The sequence below is a fragment of the Microcaecilia unicolor genome, chromosome 6 (genome assembly GCF_901765095.1).
Source record: "Microcaecilia unicolor chromosome 6, aMicUni1.1, whole genome shotgun sequence".
Classification (NCBI taxonomy): domain Eukaryota; kingdom Metazoa; phylum Chordata; class Amphibia; order Gymnophiona; family Siphonopidae; genus Microcaecilia; species Microcaecilia unicolor.
The window spans coordinates 82,535,348-82,558,940 of record NC_044036.1 but is presented as its reverse complement, the minus strand read 5'-3'; the positions used below and the strand labels follow the sequence as shown (position 1 = coordinate 82,558,940).

Below are 23,593 nucleotides of genomic sequence, written 5' to 3'. Positions count from 1 at the left end.
GACCCACAGCGTCACTGGCCAAAACCGATTGAGGAGGACCCGACTTCCAGGTTTCAAATAAAGACCAAATAAAGTCTGGAGGAAAGCCCAAACTCCCTGTGCCGTCCAGTACTGGCAACGGGGCATCAAATAGTGAGGGAGACTGATCCCATGCACGGGAGGGATCCAAAATGGCGGCGGTTTCCACAGAAAACAGAACCGCCACAGTCCCCGCCATCTGTGAGGTTGACTCCGCTCTAGGCGAAATGGCTGCGGGAACCTCCACCGATAACTGCGGGGGCAGCAAGGAAGGAGCCTTCAGCTCTGCACAGTACCGGCATTGCGATCCTGGTGCCTCTAACCCTCACCGAGAACAAACGCAGCACCTGAGTTTACCCGACGACATGCTCACAGAGCACGAGGGACCAACTAACCAACATCCTGCCTCTCCTGGACAGCCCAAAACGGGAGACAGTCCCGATAAGAAGCTCTGGCTGCAACAGGCTTTTTTTTTTTTAAACTTCAGAAGACTCACGCTGCTGCTGAATGAAGGGCACTCAAGGCTGCTACTAGGGAACAACAGCCGAGGCACATGCCTGTCCACCAAAGAGAGGAGGACTGGGGCAGGGACCCGACCACCCGGGTGTGACACCCCTTGGGGAAAAGGAGCCCCACTGGACTCACAACTCCAAAGCACACAGCTGGAAACCAAGTACAGGGTAAGAAAGTAAATAAAAAGTTTTTTTTTTTTTTAACTAACAATCAAAGAAAAATAGAAAGGACCCCCCCCCCCCTCCAGAAACTCCAGGGCTGTACGTCTACCCTCTGCTGGAGACTGAGAAATACTGGCTAGTTGGGTCTCTGCACAGGTTACTTATACAGTGTTCAAAGCTCAGTGTTCTCAGTTTCCCTCTGCTGGTAGGCATGCATAACCCAAGCGTCTTGACCGGCCTGGAGAGTTGCTGAGGAAGGGAAGATTTGAAATGGATTATGTGAGATGATGTATATACTGATGTGAACAACTTTTATTGTTTTAAAAATGTAGGCAGTATATGAAAAATTAATACATAAAATTAAAACAACAAATATAAACAAGTCACAGAGAACTGATTCATGAAGCAAGTTGAAGAGGTGACTTCAAGAGAAGGGTGAGGTGGCCACTTACCATCAATATTTTCCCCTGAGACCCATGTTCAAAAATAAAGCATGGTCAAGACTCGGATGGATCAGTAGACATCTCCATAGGCAAATGGGAAGCTGAGACGAAGTAAGTAAGTGGGGATTTCACATTGTTTAAAGGACTGACACACAAAGGCATCATGCAAAATGTCTGGAGTAAAATTAGACTGGTCTCAGTTCATGAAGATTGATCAGAAGACCGCTCTTGCCTTTTGGTTAGGTTCCTTGGGAATCACCAACCACCACTACACGTCGCGAACAACTGCAGACCCCATATTGGTGTTCATCTGGCATGACAGAGCCACAGGCTTCACAACAATCCTGCCCCTGAAGACAACACTCACTGGGGAAAATGGGTGTCCATTGCTTGTACTGTTCCCCACTGCCCTGCTGGAGCTCTGTGAGGCTTAGTTTTGGTTTTTTTTTTTTTTAAAACAATTTTATTACCCTAAATAAATAAGAGTGCCCAATTCTCCCTTTCATTTTTTCTCTCTCTTTATTTGAAGCTGTAGGGGCATTAGACCGTGGGAGAAGACTCTCTCATAGAGCACCCCACATCAAGCATGGGTAAGGAGGGCTAGATCACTCCTGGCTGAACCAGGATAAGGATCATGCTCTGAACCCTGGCAGCACCATGGGCTCAAGAAGTCAACCTTATAGGACACAGTCCTTGTACTGCGCCATCAGGAATCAGGCCTGTATTAACCTACTGCACCAGTCCAACCTACACCATCTGCTGGAGGTAGAGAAATGCTGGAGAATTCCAGGCTGCACTAGCCCTTACACTGGTGATGTCACTGGAAGACATCAGTATCTCTATCTGCTGGTACAGGTTTGCAACCCACAGGTATGAATTGGTCTAGCAAGAAAATAAGGAAAACTCAACTAAGTTTAGGCTTGTAAATGAGAACATGAGAAAACATTCAAGAAAAAAAGAAACATACTTACCAATAACAATTCCCCCTACTGCTCCGGCTTTTTGGATGTTTCGTGCCTTTTCAGCAAACATGCACTCGCCTCTCTGTATCAAGGCGATCCTTCCTTTTATTACATCAGGATTTGTCATCTCTGAGCATCCGTTGTCTGGCTCACCAGCTGCAACAAATCCTCTTGCCTGTTTGAAATACAGCATTCCAATGACTGCATATGCCTCTAATGAACATAACTAAAGGTGCATGTTCCTCAGACCTCCTTCCACGGCACACTTTTTCCAAACAATTCACACTCCAGACAGACTACTGTTAATTTCCTAACAGATTTAAAGTTGCACATACCCCTATTAAATATTTGGACAGGTCCATTCCAAACTGTGCTGGGCCAGCCGTCAATACTACTCTGCCAAAAAATGGGTGGGAAACTATTTGGACAGCACGTGGAGGCAGCTGCTGCTCTTTTTGCTGCTGACTGGACAACTCAATCATTTCTTGCATGAATCGTAAACCATCTTCTGCATCCATGGAACTTGCTGCCTAAAAAAAAAATTAATTAGTTAATTAATTCTCTAGTAATGTGCTCTTTTGGAATTTTATGTCATGGCTTCAAATAACTAATCTTTGGGCTACAATTACTAAAAGCATAGGCGTAGACTGGGGGGGGCGAGGGGGGGCAGTGCCCCCCCAAACGACGCGAGGCGCTGCCGCGCCATTAGTTAAAAAAAAAAAAGAAAAGTTAAAAAAAAAAAAAAAAAACACATGCAGGCACGCGCTCCTCTCCGTCCGATTGGCTTCCCTGCCCTCTCTATCTGCGTCCCGCCTTCCTCTGACGTCATTTCCTTTCGGGCGGGACGCAGACAGAGAGGGCAGGGAAGCCAAGCGGACGGAGAGGAGCGTCTCCGTCTACTCCTCTCTCTTCCTCCCTCCCTCCGGCGCAGGCAGCAGTCTTTTCCAGCGTTCCTGGCAGCGGTAGCGTTGTACACGCTGCCTTTGGCTCTGCCCCGAAGCCTTCTCTTCAAGTTCCTGTTCCCGCATAGGTGGGAACAGGAACTTGAAGAGAAGGCTTCCGGGGCAGACCGAAGGCAGCGTGTATATCGCTACAGCTGCCAGGAACGCTGGAAAAGACTGCTGCCTGCGCCGGAGGGAGGAAGAGAGGGGGTAAACGGAGTCACCATCTTGGACCTCGCGCGGGGGGGGGGGAGCAGAGGGAAGGAGCAAGAGATGGATGGGACTGGGAGGGTGGGAAGGAGCAGGAGATGGATGGGACTGGGAGGGTGGGAAGGAGCAGGAGATGGATGAGACTGGGAGGGTGGGAAGCAGTGGGAAGGAGCAGGAGATGGATGGGACTGGGAGGGTGGGAAGGAGCAGGAGATGGATGGGACTGGGAGGGTGGGAAGCAGTGGGAAGGAGCAGGAGATGGATGGGACTGGGAGGGGTGGGAAGGAGCAAGAGATGGATGGGACTGGGAGGGGTGGGTGGGGAGCAGAGGGAAGGACCAGGAATTGGATTGGACTGGGAAAGGAGGTGAGCAGAGGGAAGGAGCAGGAGATGGATGGGACTGGGAGGGTGGGAAGCAGTGGGAAGGAGCAGGAGATGGATGGGACTGGGAGGGGTGGGGAGCAGCGGGAAGGAGCAAGAGATGGTTGGGACTGGGAGGGGTGGGGAGCAGAGGGAAGGAGCAAGAGATGGATGGGACTGCGAGGGGTGGGGAGCAGAGGGATGGACCAGGAGATGGATGGGATTTGGAGAGGTCAGGCACAGCAGAGGGAAGGAGCAAGAGATGGATGGGACGGAGGGATGGTGAGCAGAGGGAAGGAACAGAAGATGGATGGGACTGGGAGGGGTGGGGAGCAGAGGGAAGGAGCAAGAGATGGATGGGACTGGGAGGGTGGGGAGCAGAGGGAAGCCTACTGGAAAGAAGACACTGCATAAAACAGAAGACACTGGGATCAAAGCGAATAGAAAAACTACATGATCAGACAACAAAGGTAAATAAAAGTTTATTTTATTCATAATTTATTAATTGAAATGTCAGCTTTTTGAAATGTGCATCTGTGATATTTTGCCTGTAAATTTCATTTCCTTCCTCCATATTAGCATATTCATTTGCATATGTATATATGCAAATGATATGCTAATATGCTCCGCCCATTTTTTGCCCCCCCCAAATGAAACAGTCAAACTACGCCTATGACTAAAAGTCAAATCCATTAACATTTTAATATGGGGCCCCCCAGGGATCAATTCTCTTCCCACAGTTATTTAACATTTTTTGAATCCTTTGGCCATGGTCTTACAGGAACATGAGATCTCTTTCCATATATACACTGATGATATTCTGCTATGGTACTTTGATATCTGGATGATATAGATCTGTATCTATACTGACTACGAACTGTCACATTCCAGGTGTCTGTCTTAATGAAATTGGGCTTTTTAATCCTGCAACAGCTTCATTCTGTTCACAGCTATTTTGATACTTCCACTTTTCATTCACATTTTCATGCTCTATTAGTCTCAAGGATAAATTATTGTAACACTACAAGGTTAAGATTTCATACATAGTAAAACTCTGTTCTATGTTCTACCATGCTCATAAATTCAATCACATGACTCCATCATCACTCCAGTATCACTGATTAAATTTAAGATACAATTTAAGATTTTCGTCCTCACATTCAAAGCCTTATATGTAGGCTTCCCGCAGTATCTGGTTAATCTTACTATGTTTTATCATTCAACCACATCTGCTTTGTTCATTAAATGACCATTGTCTTGTGCATTCTTATTTGTAGCACTTGCTACTCAGAACTACCTTCTATCTATAAAGTCTGAGTTATCCTTTCACAAATTTAAAACAACCTAAAAAGACTTTTTTTCCCATCAAGCATTTGGAATGTCAGTGGGCTGATATATGCTGGAGCCTGCTTACTCTTTCCTATTCTTGTTTATGAATGAAAGAATGTGTTCTTGTTTGATTGGGTTCTATCATATTGATGTTCCTATTTCTTTTTTTTTTTTAAGCCCATTCACTGCTTTGGCCTGCCCACCAGTATAGGGAGTCAATACAATCAAAATAAACCATAAAAGTGGTGTTGCATAACTCACATTATTATGAAGTGGAGTCTATTTACTAATAATGCATGTTAACTATACTAGCTTGTGTTAACATAATAATATACTTTGATATTTCTAGCCTTTGTTTAAGAACATAATTGTGTGTTTTCCTCAATGCAGTGCAATTTCTATAAATGGTTTGCAGTAGTCCAACTTCAGTGTGCACCTTTACCCACAAACAATAATATTTATTTAGCAAAAACAAAATATTTAATAAGGATCAAAGGCTCAACTGAAGCTCTAAGTCATGGTTCATTAATTAGTTTATTTATTACAAATACCCAAACTGACCAACCTTATTGGTTAGTTTGGGATTTCCTGAAACATGAAGTTGGTGTGTACCTTAATTCTGGAGCAATTAAACCTCAAAAACAGAAACTTAAAAAGACAAGATAAGAAGAAATAAGTATCAGGGCTGCACGTTAATTGCGATTAATGTTGTGACTAACGCATTAATTTTTAATAATTAGCATGCTTCCTCCCTCCCCCGCCCATACAGTCAGTCCAGCATCTCTCCCTTGCCCCTTGACCGCCGACAGTTCTCTCCCCTCTCCTTCCTACCTGGTTTACCTTTAGCCTTCAGTAACTCTTCTGCCCTACAGCCACAGCAGCTGTACTGAAAAGCTGTCTGTGGCTTGCATAGGCCTTCCCTCTGACCCGTCCCAAACAGGAAGTTGCATCAGAAGGGGGCGGGACGGGTCAGAGAGAAGACCCTGTGTAGGCCGCAGGCAGCTTTTAAGTATGGCTGACGCGGCAGCAGGGCTGAAGATTTAGTCCATGCTAAAGGTAAACTGGGTGAGCAGGGGAGGAGAGGGAACCTCGGGTGGCTGGAGGGGGTAGGGAGAGAGGGGAATAGAGAACCTTGGGTGGAAAGGGGGAGGAAGAGAGACCCTCAAATGGCTGAGGGGGAGGGAGAGAGAAAATATTGGTTGGCTGGGGGGGGGAGGGAGGGAGAACCTCAGGTGGCTGGGAGGGGGATAGAGAACTTTAGGTGGCCAGGGAGAGGGGAGAGAGGAAGAGAGAACTTTAGGTGGCCAGGGGGAGGGGAGGAGGGAGAGAGGAAGAGAAAACTTTAGGTGGCCAGGGGGAGGGGAGGAGGGAGAGAGGACTTTAGGTGGCCAGGGGGAGGGGAGGAGGGAGAGAGGAAGAGAGAACTTTAGGTGGCCAGGGGGAGGGGAGGAGGGAGAGAGGAAGATAGAACTTTAGGTGGCCAGGGGAGGGGAGGAGGGAGAGAGGAAGAGAGAACTTTAGTTGGCCAGGGGGAAGGGAGAAGGGAGAGAGAACTTTAGGTGGCCAGGGGAAAGGGAGGAGGGAGACAGGAAGAGAGAACTTTAGGTGGCCGGGGGAAGGGAGGAGGGAGAAAGGAAGAGAGAACTTTAGATGGCCAGACAGAGGGGAGGAGGGAGAGAGGAAGAGAGAACTTTAGGTGGCCAGGGGGAGGGGAGGAGGGAGAGAGGAAGAGAGAACTTTAGGTGGCCAGGGGGAAGGGAGGAGGGAGAGAGGAAGAGAGAACTTTAGGTGGCCAGGGGGAGGGGAGGAGGGAGAGAGGAAGAGAGAACTTTAGGTGGCTAGGGGAAAGGAAGGAGGGAGAGAGCAAGAGAGAACTTTAGGTGGTCAGGGGGAGGAGAGGAGGGAGAGAGGAAGAGAGAATGTTATGTGGCTGAGGGGGGAGGGGAGGAGGGAGGAAGAGAGAACTTCAGGTGGCTGGGGGAGAGATATAGACAACCTTGGGTGGTCGCGACAGAGAACTGTGAAAACATGCCATGGTGTGACATGGATAGTGGAGGCCATGTGGCCTAACAATCTGAACATCTTCTGAGCTGTAACCTGCTAGCTAGCTTGGACTTGAGTGGCAAGGCCAACAAGGGGGTCCGCACTCAGCACAGTGAAAAAAGTCTGCGCCTGCTGCATGTCTAGCAGGTATGAAATGAACTCCAATCGCTGAACGGGATGGAGATGGGACTTGAGGTAGTTTAAAATGAACCTTAGAGCTCCAACACCCAAACAGTTCCCTGCATGGACTCCTGAGCACCAGCTAATCGTCCAGGTAGAGAAACAGATGGACTCCCATCTAACTTTTCATTGTTCAGGCGATTACTTATCTCTTGGTTTTACTTCTGTTAAAGGAGTTTGTTTTAAGACAGTGTTCTTCACTAATTTTTAAGTTGGAGTCACTTTGGATCCAAATGAGCTGACGGAAAGTCACCAGATATCTCCCTACTCACAGCTGCAACACCTCTGTCCACCATGTCCCTTCCAACCCGCCTTCAAAATTATCACTGGGAGAGGATGTAGAGGACTGAAGAGACCAGCTGTGTGTGGGAAAGACCGCCCATGCTCAGAACTTTACACTAGAGACATGTTCTATCAGCGCTATACAATGATATGATGATATCACCTTGTGTGTGCGCCCAAGTACATCCTGCTTGTAAATGGGGAATACAGAAAGCAATTTATCAAGTATTTTCCCACCTATACCCTGCCTCTTTTTTCCCCCCAAGATATCTAGCCAAACCCAGGGGAAATTCATTTGACTGGCATCAGCTGGTTATGCTGCTTCTGAAGCCCTGCAACTGCTGTCTCCTTCCAAGGGGAATGAAGTAACTGCCCGCACTCAAAACAGAAGTGTCATCCTCACACACTGAGCAACACAGCATAACTATTTACACTATAAATACAAAAGTTTTGTTATCTTTTTAGCTTGAGATTCAAATTATATATGGCTGAAGTTTTTTGAAATTTATCCAAAGTAAAGATAAAACAGTCAAAGGAAATAAAGGCACTTACTTGGTTGGCATGCTGTACCAACTGTACTCTCCCATCTTTGAGGTGAATCAAGCTAACCCCCATCTTTTTCAGTAGATCTAAATGATCAGGATTGCTGGCCATAAAATCTCGTGCTCTCAATGGAGGTTTAAGTCCAGAACTCTCTTCTCTGTCAAAGGCAGAAAACAATCTTTCAATAAAATTGTTACTGTGATGGACTTTTTGACAGTACTCTATAGCAGTTATAGAGAAATTGAAATAAGTTGCTCATTTTGATAAACACAGCTTTTCATAAGTTCTTCTAAGTGAATGGAACTACTTTCTGGTTTCTGTGAGCATCAAGAAAAGCTATCATTTTCCAAAGAAGTTCTGTTATTACAGTATTTTTATCTTAATGATACACATTTGCTCTGATACCTGACCCCCGTCAGTTGACAAAAGAACCTTGTGGTTGAGGCAACTATAGAGCAATTTTCCAATTCCCTGTAGCGCTTGTAGCCCCCCATGGATAATTTGTAAAAATGTGCAAATTTGGTAGGAAATTTTAGAAGGGAAATTCCCTTAGGAGATACCCTTTTAAAATTTGGGAAAACCACCACAAATGTGAGCTATAGATAGTGCTATTTTCGAGTGCTCTATAGAACTTATTATACCTAGGTTCAGCTGTTCAGAGCCCTGACAATATCTTTGCCAATTTGCCCTAAATGTCAGGTGGCTGATGATACTTTTTTTTTCATTCTTTTTGGGAATGCTTGGAAGTGAAATGTTTTTGGAGAAAGGTTATGGATTATGTGGTCTCTCTCTTCCAATGCAGGATTGAGGGTACCCCTACTCAATTGTTGCTGAATTACCACAAGTCTTTTTGGGGTCCGGATGGGGGATATATCCTGTTTCACAAACTGTGTCTGTTGGCAAGAAAATGCATACTGCAATTCTGGACTTCCTCTCAGCCGCCTGCACTTTGGCACTGGTATAATCAACTTCATCTTATTTGGGAAGTCAGGGAGGCGCGAGGCACGCACAAATGTAAGACTCACTTTTTGAAGCTTTGGAGTCCTTATTTAGTCTTTGCAACCACGGGGAAGGAGGAATATTCTGAACACTATGTGATTTCTACCCAACTGTGAGCATATTACTTTTGTTTCATGGTTAGGTGTTTTGGGATTGCTTGTTAGAAGACAGGGGGAGGATGGTTTACTTTTGCTTGGAGGGTTACAAGAGCCCAGACCCATGGGGGATTTGGTTGTATCTTTTGCTGTATAGAGGGGGAAGGGGGAGCTTAGGGTAACTATGGGGGGGGGGGAGGGGTTCACTGTTTCTTTAGAATTGTTTTCTTTCATTTACACTGCTGGTTACTCCTCGGTTGGTGATTTGAGAGGTTGTGTTATTTTTGAAAACTTAATAAAGTTGTTTGAACATAAAACCTGGGAAAACACAGGGAATGTGCGTACTTGTAATTTGCAGGTGAAAGGTATGTGGGGTACCACACATGTGGGAATCTGAAAAAGAAATCCATGATGTATATACGTCTATGCTGCATCGTCCCCTTTCTGGTATACTTCTACCTGCATTCGCATTAGATTTGTAAGGAACACAGAACTTATGCTGCCATCCCCTCTACTACTGTTGGGGCAAATCCCCTGGTCATGGAGATGATGCTAAATATGTTGTTACATGAAAGAACAAAGAAATCCCCATAGGTTATTCAGGTATGGCAATAAACCAGGAAAGAGTTATTATGATCCTTCATTAGAAATGGTAGGGGCTCCAGGCATATATGGATGACTACACATAGGAAAGGAAGGATTCAGGGTGAGCGTAGGAAAACTGACGAGGTATTTTTAAGGATGTCATAAAGCCTTGAATTAACAGGAGCCTTCTACTACTACTACTACTTATTTCTATAGAGATTCTAGACGTATGCAGTGCTATACACTGAACATATAAGAGAAAGTCCCTACTCAACAGAGTTTACAATCTAATCAAGACAGACAAACAGGACAAATAAAGGAAAAAGGAATTACTTAAGGTGGGAATGATAAAACAGACATGGATATTGAACAAGTGAATAGGAGTTAAAAGCAGCCTCAAAAAGGTGGGCTTTTAGCCTCATCCCGTAATCCAGTCAATCATACATTTATTCACGGAACTATGTACACCATATGTCTTTGTGTCTAACACTGCCCTTTTAGCTTCCCATTGTCTCCTTCCAATGTTTCTATGTTGATGTCCCATTATTATATTTCTAATGATATTCGAATGTCTCGCACAACTCTGTACAATGTAATCCATAACCAAGTTGTAACAAATGTATTTCTATTATTCATATCTTATTGTAAGCCACACTGAGCCCGCAAAAAGGTGGGAAAATGTGGGATACAAATGCAATAAAATAAATAAATAAATAGATTTGAAAACGGCCATAGCTGGAGCTTGAAGTACTAATTCAGGAAGGCTATTCCAGGTGTATGCTGCAGCAAGATAAAAGGAATGGAGTCTGGAGTTCGCAGTGGAGGAGAAGGGTACAGATAAGAGAGATTTACTCAATGGAGTTCCCGGCGAGGAATGTAGGGAGAGATCAGAGTGGAGACGTACTGAGGAGCTACAGAACGAATGCACTTGTAAATCAATAACAGGAGTTTGAATTGTATGCAGAAACGGATAGGGAGCCAATGAAGTGACTTGAGGAGAGGGCTAATATGAGCATAGCAACGGTGGAGGAATATAAGTCATGCAGCAGAGTTTTGAACAGATTGAAGGGGAGAGGGATAGCTTAGTTTGATACCTGTGAGAAGCAAGTTGCAGTAGTCTAAGCATGAGGTGATAAAAGTGTGGATAAGGATTTTGGTAGTGTGCTCAGAAAAGACATTTTGGTGATGCTATAGAGAAAAGAAACAACAGGTTTTAGCAGTCTGTTGGATATGTGCAGAGAGAAAGAGGAGTCAAAGATGACCCAAGGGTTACGAGCTGATGAGACAGGGAAGATGAGTGTGTTATCCACAGAGCTAGAGAATGAGTGAAGAGGAGAGGTGGGTTTAGGGGGAAAGATATGAATCTTAGTCTTGGCCATGTTCAGTTTCAGATAGTGGTGAGACATCTAGACAGCAATGTCAGACAGACAGGATGAGACCTGGACCTGAATGCATGCTGAAATTTCTGGTATGGAGAGATAGATCTGGCAGTCATCAGCATAAAGGATATAATGAAAACCATGGGAGGAGATCAGAGCACCAGGAAGTATAGATGGAAAAAAGAAGAGGTCCCAAGACAGAGCCTTGAGGTACACCAACTGATAGTGGGATAGAAATGGAGGAGGATCCACCAGAGCATACACTAAAAGTGTGATGGGAGAGATAAGAAGAAAACCAAGAAAGAACAGAGCCCTGAAATCCAAGTAAGGACAGCATATCAAGGAGTAGGTGGTGTCAAAAGCAGCAGATAAATCGGGAAGGATAAGGATAGAATAGAGACCTTTGAATCTGGCCAGGAACAGTCATTGGAGACTTTAGCAAGGGCAGTTTCAGCTGAATGTAGAGGGCGAAAGCCAGATTGAAGTGGATCAAGAATAACTTGAGATGAAAGAAAGTCAAGACAATGGCGGTGAACAGCACTTTCAAGCAGTGGCATAGCTATGTGGGGACAGGGGAGCCTGGGCCCCAGTAGATTTGGCCCTGGACCCCCCTGCCGACGACCCTCTCAACCCCCCCTCCCCACCGCCAACCCCCCACCGCAGTCATCGCCTACCTTTGCTGGCGGGGGACCCCACCCCCGCCAGCCGAGGTCCTCTGTCTTTTCCCGTGTAAGGCTTTGTTCTTCTGAGTCTGACATCCTGCATGTTGTACATGCAGGACGTTTCTGTGAGTCTGACGTCCTGCACGTACAATGTGCAGGACGTCAGACTCAGAAGAACGAAGCCTTCCGCGGGAAAAAACAGAGGATAGTCGGCGGGGGGGTCAAAGTTGGTGGTGGCGGGGGTATCGGCAATGGCAGCGGGAGTGGCAGCAATAGTGGTGGCGGGGGGGGGAGTCGGTAATGGCGGCGGCGGCGGGGGGAGTTGGCAATGGCAGCGGCGGCGGGGGGGGAGTCAGTGGCGGGCAGCGGGGGGAGGGGGCTAAAATGTGCCCCCTCACCTCGGGCTCTAGTCTGGACCCCCCTCCTGCCGAAGTCTGGCTACGCCCTTGAGTTCAAGTATCTTGGATAGGAAAGGGAGGAGGAAGATGGGGCAAAAGTTGGAAGGACTGGTTGGGACCAATGAAGGTTTTTTTGGTGTAACTATGGCATGTTTGAAGGTATCAGAAGGGATGACAGTAGGAGAGAGAGTGCTGAGTAGATGGGTGGGAATAGGATCAGATGAACAAGTAGTCAGTTTGGAGGAGGAAAACAAATGTGCAGTTTCCTCTTCAATGATTTCAGAAAAGAAAGAAAAGGAGGCAGGGGTTGAAGGAGGGTTGACGGAATGGACTGGGGCCAGGAGAAGTGGAGATGACTTGGTCAAGAACTCAAGGTTAATCTTGTGAAGCTTATAATGAAAGTACTCAGCCATAGTCTGGGGAGAAAGTGGAGGGGTTGGAGGTCAAGGCCCTTTAAGGAGACAGTTCAGCATGGCAAAGAGACATTGAGGTTTTGAGCCAAGAGAGTGTCAAGTGGATGTAGTAGTCCTGTTTGGCAACTGAAAGAGCAGACTAGAAGGAGTGTCGGCAAGAATTTGAAATGTATGAAGTCAGTGTGGGCACGGGATTTCAGCCATAGGTATTCAGCAGATTGTGTACAGGAACATAAGGTAGAGGATTCTACAGGTCAGTCAAGGCTGGGGTTTGGAACATCTTACAGAACGACGAATGGGATGAGCGAGTGTATCCAGAGCAGAGGAGAGAAAAGTATAATAGGAAGAGACAGCCTCAATGACAGACTTGGATAACATAGTGATAGAGAAGAGGGATGAAACACTGGTGGAAAGAGTGCAAGAGTCAATAGCCTGAAGATTCCTAAATGTATAGGTGGAGATTGGACAGGTCTGGGAGGAGAGGGTGTTTAAGTGTGAAGGTTATCAAATGATGGTCAGGGAGGGGAAGAACTGAGGTGCATAAACTGGAGAGCAGTTGGAAAAGAAGACAAGATCAAGACAGTGGCCAGTCTGGTGAATGGGGGTAGTGGAGCACAGCTAAAGATTGAAGGACGATGTTAAAGCAAGAAACTGAGAGGCGTAAGAGTCAGGGAGATCATTAGCATGAATGTTACAATCCCCAAGAATGAGGGAAGGAGATGAGGGTTCGAGAAAGAAGGAAAGCCATGAGTCAAGGTCAGTGAGAAAGGAAGAAAGGGACTTATCAGGGGGTTGATAAATGACTACTACTCAGAGAGGTAGAGGAGTGAATAGACAGATAGAGTGGACTTAGAAGAAAAACAGTGAGACTGAGGTGGAAGAAGAGGTTGAAATCTACAAGACAGAGAGAGTAGTAGCCCAACACAACCCCCGCGGCCAACCTTGCGAGATGTATGGGAGAAAAAGGTAACCTCCATGACACAGGGCAGCAGCTGGAGCAGAGTCTTCAGGGCAAAGCCAAGTCTCACAGTGCAAGCAGATAGACAGTACAAGAGATAAAGAAGTCGTGGATGTAGGAAAGCTTGTTGGGGACAGAGTGGGCATTCCACAGGCCACATGAGAAAGGCAGAGAAAAAGGACAGAGGCACAGAAATTAGATTGGAGACATTGCGGTGTGACCTGAACAAGTAGGGTGAGAGTTGATCTGAGGACCAGGATTGGGATGGATATCCCCAGCAGAGAGCAGGAGAAGGATCAAGACAGTGTGGAGAAGAGTAGAAGAGATATGATGACAGTGATGAAGATAAGATACACTCAGACAGAATAGAGATGGTTGAATAAAAGGAAGAAAATGTTGAAGCTTGACAGCTGAGAAGAAGGGAGAAGACAAAAGGGATGGCGAGGTGATGAAAGCAGAAGGTGGGCAAGGTGATCCTGAGATATACAGTGGTTTCAGATAAGAAAGAGATTGGGAAGGAACAGTATCAAGAAAAGAAATTGTACTGGAGTCATTAGGAATAGGAGAAAGAAATTAAAACCTGTAGAGAAAATATATTATGGTGCAAAGCAACTGAAGTGGAGGCCCTGGGTGGTTCGGGGTGGACCTGGGAGTCACCCAAGAGAAAGCTGGGAGCATATGCAGATGAGCTGCAAGCCCTCCACAGCATCTGGAAAGCAGCTGGTGGAAGTGCAAGGCACCTGAACGGAGTCCCTCGGTGGTGACAGGGGATGGTGCCCTAGCTTCAAGTTATTTAAGTGAATATAAGCTTCTCCAGATAATGGAAGAGTAGTTGAAGGCACTGAACGTACCTCTATCTGCCCAAGAGGTGCAACAGGGGACATGAAATGCAAAATCATTTAAGGCCCTGGGTCCTTATGAATTCAGTAGCGCATTTTATGACATCTTGCAGGATAAGATTAGTGGGACAATTTTTAAACCACATTCATACAGAGGGCATTCTTATGCATTTACCTGTGTAAAAACTTTTGGTAATGTTAGCATTTAAGAATAAGATTTTCAGAGTGTAAGGGAGGCTAAAACCGTGCACTGCATTTCAGTTTACTTGCGAGGCCTGTATAAGTTCCTGTCACTGGGGAGAGGGGGGGGGGGCAGGGGGAAGTTATAAAAGTAAAGGAAACCAAGCAGTTTTAATGACTAGTGGCATTATTCATTGGGGGAAACACATCTTATTGTTGTAGAACCCTTGTAACAGTAAATGCTTATGTGACCAATCTGTAAAGGTTAAAATAATATATGGTTGTAGACATGTATCTTACACTCTGACAGCACTCTTAGGACAGTTGTTATCCACCACATTTTTCAAGGGCTCACGGATGCTCTGAGCATACATAGGGTCGTTCGGGAAGAGAATCTGGGCATTTGGACATGACCAGTCAAAGTTATTGTCATCAAGTTCTGTATATTCTGTTGTCTGAAAAGATTAATCACAAATTAATAAAACACGAATAATAATGAATCCCATATTTATTAACAAATATTTACAATTAAATTTGAGTGATTAAACATTAATAAGCAAATATTTTGAACAAAACAGGCCTACAGCGAGTTTGAAAAATGTTTAACTGTAGTCATCACTTAAAACAAATGCAAAAAGGAAAATTGAAGCTAACAGGGAGAGCTGATTTTGGATCTATTTTTGTGCCAATACTCAAATAACAAAACTGACAGGACAATCAAAATTAACAAAAAAACCCCATGAAAATCATGATAATGGTATTAAAGCATTTCTGTTTTACTTGCTTGCTAAAGAGGAATTCAACTTTACTGACTCATGGTGAAAAACTAAACAAATTGCTATGCGCTAGCCAACAGGAAAAACAACTTTAGCCTAAAAATTATTTTCTCTGTAGACTGATTTCAAGTGCTGTTCCTCCTACTCACCACACAGCTATTGTCACCAGAGCACAGTGCAACTCAGCGGGCTTAAGGCAAGTCTGTTGCACTACCAAAGGAAGAACAAGCACCCTACAGGAATGCCAACTCTCTTTATTCGATCTCTAAGCACCCTGGGAGGGCAGGTGGTAGGAAGGGGAGGGATGATGGAAGGAGGGAGGTAAAAGTGGGTGGACGGATACGTTTGATATTTCCCATACATATTATATATGTTAGTGATTATGGAGAGGGAATAACCTGCAGTCACCGCTGTTATGGTCACATTAAGGTTCATGGACATTATTTTTATTCAGTGTACTACTGATTATTAAGCTTTGCAGCTTTGTGATTCTTTATTTGTTACTAATTTTTGCGGTGTTAATAAAAATTATTTTTAAAAACCACGTTTAGTTCGGCTCAGATACATTCTTTGCAGTACACGGCACAAAAATTATATTTGCCATCAAGAATCACAATATGCTTTTTGGCTTCAAAGCGCTTCACTTTTGCACAGGATTCCTTCCTCCCACCATTAGTCCATACATAGAATACATCAGAGGGCATCCAGAGAAATATTCGACAGAAAATGCAGCTAAAATAAACACCACCTTTATGTACAAGTATATAACTTCATTTGCTAACCAGCATTAATATTTTAATGTGAGTTATGTGTATGGTTAAGTAAATAGGTCCTACTGTAGATAATGGAGCTTGTGTTAAATATCGTGTTAACTTACATTAACACAGGTTGGAAATGAGGCTATGAATTTGAAACTTCCAGGGTGAAAATATGCAGTTCTTACATACCACATTTTTCTTGGCAGGTTGGTTTGCAGTAGAAAGCCAAAGTGGTAAAAGATGAGCCTCAGTGGTAAAAATATAATCTTCAATATCGAAAATGAGGTTATCCTTCTCAGAGAACAGTAGATAAAGATACTTAAACATCTCAGCCAGGAAGAAAGAGTCCATTCTAAATAGTAAAAGTCCCAGAAAGGAAACTTAATGAGATTGCAAAAAAAAAAAAAAAAAAAAAACCACACACACACAAAGAGCCATTTTATAAAAGGTTATTCTGCAGGTTTAAAAAAAAACCTATTTTACATGCAGAAATTGGCTTTATAAAATTGCCCATCTGATAGGCAGGTAAACTTGTATGTGCACATCCTGTATGCAAATAAGATTACTTGGACTTAGCACATATATATATATTTTCCTGGGGGCAATTGCATGCTTTACAAAATATGTACATATGTGCAAAAATTAACCTGGGAACTTCTGTGCCTGCCAAAGGGCAGGTGTAAATATATATGCATAAATTTCCTAGGGTAATTTTCAGAAAGAAAGTACATGCACACTTTCACTCTAAAAATTCATCAACACCCAGAAAGGGGACAGTACAAGCATATTATTTATGCAGCAATACAGTTATAACCTCCAAAACTCAAAGAATCCTAAAACTGGCATAATGTTGATTTTTACCTTAATACACACTTTGCATAACCCTTCATTATTATGAAAATGAATGGATCAATCAATATCCCTAAAATATATGAGGAATATAAGTATGATGCTGGGTGAGAACAATGGTCCATTTAGTCCTGTAAACCATCACCAACAGAGGTCAATCTGTGTCACTTAAAGGGGCATAATCGAAAGGGACGGCCAAGTTTTGCTGAGGATGTCCTCGCAAAATGTCCCCGCAAAGGGGCGGGGAAACCCGTATTATCGAAACAAGATGGACGTCCATCTTTCGTTTCGATAATACGGTCGGGGACGCCCAAATCTTGACATTTAGATCGTCCTTAGAGATGGTCATCCCTAGACTTGGTCGTTTCTGATTTTCGCCGATAATGGAAATTAAGGACGCCCATCTCAGAAACAACCAAATGCAAGCCCTTTGGTCGTGGGAGGAGCCAGCACTCGTACTGCACTGGTCCCCCTGACATGCCAGGACAACAACCGGGCACCCTAGGGGGCACTGCAGTGGACTTCACAAATTGCTCCCAGGAACTGAGCCCCACAAAACCCACTACCCACCACTGTACACCACTACCATATCCCTTACGGGTGAAGGGGGGCACCTAGATGTGGGTACAGTGGGTTTCGGGTGGGTTTTGGAGGGCTCACATTTACCACCACAAGTGTGGGGGGGGGGGGGGGTGGTGGGCCTGGGTCCGCCTTCCTGAAGTGCACTGCACCCACTAAAACTGCTCCAGGGACCTGCATACTGCTGCGATGGACCTGAGTATAACATTGGAGGCGGCAGGGGGTTAGTGACCACTGGGGGAGTAAGGGGAGGTCATCCCCGATTCTCTCTGGTGGTCATCTGGTCAGTTCGGGCACCTTTTTGTGCCTTGGTCATAAGAAAAACAGGACCAGATAAAGTTGTCCAAGTGCGCGTCAAGGACGCCCTTTTTTTTTCCATTATGGGTCGAGGACGCCCATGTGTTAAGCACACCCAAGTCCCGCCTTCGTAAACGCCTCCGGCACGCCCCTGTGAGCTTTGGTCGTCCCCGCGACGGAAAGCAGTTGGGGACGCACAAAACCGGCTTTTGATTATGCCGATTTGGGCGACCCTGTGAGAAGGACGCCCATCTTCCGATGTGTGTCGAAAGATGGGCGTCCTTTTCTTTTGAAAATAAGCCTGTTGTTTACCTTAATGACCCGGGGACATCCCTTTACTGTTGATAAGGGACCCTTTTACCAAATTGCAGGAAAAAGGGCCCTGCACTGATGGAAGGGGCCATCCTTCCTGCGTGCCAGAGCCCTTCTTACCGCAGTAAAGACTCCAGGATCACATGGCCATGCGGTAAGAGAATCCAATTACCGCCGGGATATCGCCATGCAAGCCATTTCCAGGAGTTTTCTTTCACCCCCATAAATGGTACACACTCGGGGAGGGACTACCGCCGGCGGCTGCGTTGGGCCAGCGGTAGTCCCGAAAGAGTGAGCAGTAAGCCCGCGCTGGGCTTACCACTGCTCTGTAAAAGGGCCCCTCAAAGAGTTGGTGAACCCCATGCCTACTTGGTTTAAAATTAATGCCCTTCTGGAACTCAAAACCTTTTCTGAACAAGCTATATTAATCACCCATTGACTAATCTCCTGGTCACAAATTCCACAGTTTAACTGTGTGTTGACTGAAAATATACATATTTTCTTAATTTTAAGTCCACCATCTGCTAGCATCATGAACTATCCCCCAGCCTTAATACTATTTTAAAGTGTAAATAACTGTTCCCTATTTACCTATTCCATACTCCACCTATGATTTTATAAACATCTTTTGTCTTGAAAGTCTCCAGCAATTCCTCATAGCCTGTTTGTATTTTAACTACTTTGAATAACTGTGTCATCTTCAAGCTCGATCCCTTCACTTATTGCTCCCTTCTCCGAATTTTCAATGAATGTGTTAAAACACTTCTGGAAATGTATGAAACTGGAAAAATCAATAGTAGTATGTCCCATTGAGTAAAAAGATATGGGGGATAATTATATAACTGCCTTGAGGTAGGTGTGTCAAATGCCAATTCCGTAATGGAATCTGTGTGCCAATATGCCATTACAGAATACTGAAGATCGGCACTGATATGCATAAACTTAGGCACAAACAGTTATGCCATGTCAGTGGCAAGCATAAATGCTTGTGCCTAAGTGTTTCATAACATGTGCATATTAGTATTCTATAAGTTATATGTTGATATACTCATGCCTCTCCCACATGTACTTCCCTTTACAGTTACATGTTAATGAACTAATACAGTGGCCATTTTACTAAAGGTCAGTAGGGCTACATCGTGGGTAGTGCACAGCAAAACAGCACCACCGAAAGGCATACTGAGGCGTCCCATGGTATTGCTGCGATGAGCGCATGGCAATAACCGCGCTTGAAAATAGAACTCATTTGGTAGCATAGGGGACCAGGGAGGATTACTGAAGGATTAGCGCATGAGCCCTTACCGTGGTACTAACAGCTCAGGTGGGAATGGCCGCACATCAATAGTGAAATTAGCGCACAGCCACTACTGCGACAAATTACAATTCTGGCATTTTTTTCGCTGCGCTAGATAGCGGCCGGAACGCATACAGCAAGCCCATGCGCTAATCACAGTGCCAGCCACTTTTTAGCACAGCTTGGTAAAAGGACCCCCATCGCTTTTACTGTGTTACTGTCTGATGCTGTTTAGTTTTGTTCAAGAAAAAAAAAAGAATGAAAATTACTACCTGTCTTCATGGCTTCCTGTACGGACATCTTTGACAGCAGCAAAACCACAGGGTACCCGGGCATATTTATTTAGATTGTCAATGAGAGTTTTCCCTACTTCCAGGTAGTATGGATCTCCTGTAGCCTGTTAAGCATGAATATATTGCCATAAAAACAGATTATAATGTTGTGAAACATCACTGCCCTAAACCGAGACAATCTCTTGTGGCTCTGCCATTACCATTTAAATTCTACATGTCTCCTCTCTACCTCCTCCACCCCCACTTTAGTTTGTGTGTTCTTTTATATAAACAGTGAATTGGTGAAAGGGCTATAAATCACTGAAAACGCTGTCTGTCCTGTCAAAAGTTATCACCAAAGCCACATTTCATTTTAACTCATCCACAAGTCAGTCAACTCCAAGTATTCTTCTTTGAATAGAATGAAAACAAACCCTCCAAATTTTATTTCACTGCTGTAAGTCTATCATACTACATTTTAACTTTATATTCCCAAGGGCAAGGGGGACATTTTAATACAGCTGAACTGAAGTGCAGCTGTAGTGCGATACAGCCTTTTAGCCACCTATCAAGTGATACAGCCTTTTAGCCACCTATCACACGTTATGGACACCTTTAATGCTACAATAAAAGGCTGTGAACAGGTCCACTCTCCTTCCTAAGTACTTTTTATAACTTCTACACAGAACATTTACATGCCTTCCATATACTAAAATTAACTTATTTTTATTTATTACATTTCTATCACCTGTGCAATGAAGCTCTGTTCCACAGAAAAATACTAAATAGCTTTCAATAAAATACAGACAGAAAAAGATAGATTATTGTTATTAATATTAGGAGCATTAATAGTGTTTCCTCAGAACCAGGATGTGTTCCAGGTAAATCCAGCTGGACCTAAATATTCCACTGATCATTATGAAAACACTCTTACTTTATATAAGAAATAGGTACTTTCTGCAAACTCTGGTCGTAAGGGATGCTGGGCCCAATGAACCCTGAAGTCTGTAGTAAAAGCCTAAAGAAAGGAAGGAAAGCACCATAATTACTGCATTAAATTACTAGCACTAGTTTTGAAAAGCGCAAACCAATTAAAAGGCCCAATAGACATAAGAATCAAAATTAAGCCAGTCTTTGGCATATAGGTTAACATTATTACCAACAAATTCAAGCTGGAAACTTTGGATTTCTAGTATTAAGCAGTGAAAAGCCTGGCACTTTAATCATGAAAAATATACAAAGAATTCATACTGAAAATTCAAAGCAGCTTTTCTTCAAAGTCTGTCAGCACCCAACTCTCTGAATTTCCGATTCTACTGTCCAGACAGGTAAGCCTCCAATTTTGAGCACAAGCATTCCCCTTATATTTATAGAAACAACAGCTCCCAATTCTTTTCTATTTTAGACCCTTTAAAAGAGATATGATGAATAATGGGACTTGACTCTGGGACAGTTTTATTGTCTATGGCCTCACATACTCAACAGGGATATAAGCCCTTTGGGCCATGGATTCATTATTTGTGTAATTTGTTGTATGGTTCCATGATGTAAGAAACACCTTACAGCCTAAAAACTGGGAAAATCATCTATTAAATATATATGTCTTTACCAGGAGCAGACTGACAGTGTCCTAGGCCCTCGGGCAATAAGGGTCATAGGCTCCTAAACACCTATCAAAAGCGATTAAATTAGATTGAAGCTAGGGGAGAGTGGGCCCCCTACTGCTCTGGGCCCTTGGGCACTGCTCTACTGTTCCAATGGTCAGTCCACCCCTGGCCCATACAGGTCCCCCAAAATGGAGTTATCTTGACTCAATTGTTCTTTAAATATATTTTCAAGTAAACATATTTATGCTCAGAAGTCTCTGAGGTATTTCCTCCATTTTAAGCATAAATATGTTTACTTGAAAATATATTTAATTAAAAGTACTGTTGAGTCGAAATAACTCCATTTTTGGGGATCCATGATATAAGGATGTACATAAATGCCAAAATATATAAATACCTCTAAAATCGTTTCTTTAGTAGCTACAATTCTACCAATATCCAAATTATTTATGAAATGTCTACCAAGGGATTATAGAAAGGTAAAGAGGCTACATTTTAATTTTATTTAGAGAATGACATCAACAAGTACATCATTCAGAAGTGTTAACAGAATAGATAAAAAAATGAGAATGCAAAGGGGGAAAAAACCCCACAGCAAGAACCAAAGTCTGCCATTATGGAGAGAGAAGGCAGTGGAAAGAGAAAAACCTTCTATCATAGTACAGCCATTCTTGACAGTTCAATTCTTAGAAATCTGAGAAAAAGTGAAGAGATTCAAAATGTAGAAAAAGCGTAAAGAGAAAGGTAGTACAGGTTAATTCTCTCATTCCCTGATTGGCAACTTTACAATACAGGAGAGGGATGAGCAATGTAAAAATGAAAACAGGGCAGAAATTCTGTCCAAGCCATTCTCTCTTTGTCCATAATCACTGAATAAAGAAGCAAAGGATATTTCAATCTACTTGTCACTTCTGCTGATCTAGTATTAATTTAGTGGAAATCATCATTTGTACTAATAACCTCTTAATTTTCATTTACACAAATCAATTTTGGCACTTGGCGACTTCCCTTGCCTCACCTCTGGAAGGAAATTATGCTTCTTTATGACCTGATACAACATCTCATGTGTTTCTATAGCAGGTCTAATATCACCTTTCAACACCTAGGAAATACAGAAAATAAGTTAAGCACAAATGCAGACTCATTTAAGAAAGGAAAAGTCAGGTCTTATCTGCTAGTTTTCTTTTCTTTAGTTAAACCAGACAAGTTCAGGTTTGTGTCCATGTACCAGCAGGAGAAGATAGAAAATACAGAATTGTTCTGCACCTTAACAGAATCCTGGGCAGCTCAAACAATTCAGTATTAAATTATCAAAGAGGTGGACGATGAGAAACAAAAATAACCACAAACATAACTAGTGTCTTCTTCTGCCAACAAAAGTAATATGTATTTCTTATGTTTCATTGTAAATTGTTTTACCTTTTTATTGTAAACCTCTTTAAAACTTGTGTGTTAAGTGGTATATCAAGTAAATAAAATAAATCAAACAAGACAATCTGGAACAACAGGACCTGAAACAATGACAATTCTGGAATAAGACTATCCCTCTCTTTTTGATGTAGCAGTCTAGACTTGCCTAGTGTGACTAAAGGAGAAAATTAACAGGCAAGACCTAAATTTCTCCTTCCTTGTTGTCAGCACCAGACAAGTCCAGAACTTGTGGGATATAAAAAAGCAGTCCTCAATATGGGATGGGGGAGAATTGGACACCCTTGGCCTAATCACTGAAGCTACAAAAGTAGATTCCTCTCTAGCTGCAATACTCAAGCAATAATGCTTCGCAAAAGTATGCAGTGAGGACCATGTTGCAGCCTTACGAACATTGCAATATATATATCAAATGCCTAGGAAACTGTATGATCACGTCTTGTCTAGACAACAAGCTGAAAAAAGTTTGTTTTAAAAGGAAACAAAGGAGAATTCAGTATAGGCTGTAACTACAGCCGAGCTTAATCTCTGTGAGTTTAGTCGAATATTTGGCTCACTTAAATTTATTTCTATCAAACATATATTTTATCGAACAAAGGTTGTAATAAAGTTAACTAGGAATCTGTGTAAACAAAATAACACTATATCCGTTGACTGAAAAACGTTGTCAAAAAATATAAATATATGTCCATACATTAAACAAAATAACACTGGTATTTCCAAAAACAGATAGGAGTGCACTTATCTCAGCTTTATGTTCCATTGTTGTTTCACTAACTGGTCAAGACTGTTCAATTTTTGAACCGCTTTCTTCCTTTGTAGACACGTTCTTGAAACCAGAAGTTTGTAAAGGAGTCTCATATTTAAAGGACACTACACAACTTTTACACAAGTTGAGTAAGGTTGACATCCAGCAACAACACAATAA

The 23,593-nt window shown here is 43.4% G+C and overlaps 1 protein-coding gene across 1 annotated transcript in view; it reads right to left on the bottom strand.

Annotated features, from left to right (window-relative positions):
* Positions 1-23,593, bottom strand: part of EDEM3 (ER degradation enhancing alpha-mannosidase like protein 3) — a 104,622-nt gene that overhangs the window by 27,789 nt on the left and 53,240 nt on the right. The window contains exons 11-18 of the mRNA XM_030205622.1: positions 22,256-22,339; positions 20,565-20,648; positions 19,631-19,755; positions 16,217-16,379; positions 14,794-14,948; positions 7,995-8,142; positions 2,433-2,627; positions 2,107-2,272 (exon numbers count right to left, since the gene is read on the bottom strand). Of these exons, the coding sequence (XP_030061482.1) occupies positions 2,107-2,272; positions 2,433-2,627; positions 7,995-8,142; positions 14,794-14,948; positions 16,217-16,379; positions 19,631-19,755; positions 20,565-20,648; positions 22,256-22,339 (1,120 nt within the window). The remainder of the gene's footprint in view (positions 1-2,106; positions 2,273-2,432; positions 2,628-7,994; positions 8,143-14,793; positions 14,949-16,216; positions 16,380-19,630; positions 19,756-20,564; positions 20,649-22,255; positions 22,340-23,593) is intronic.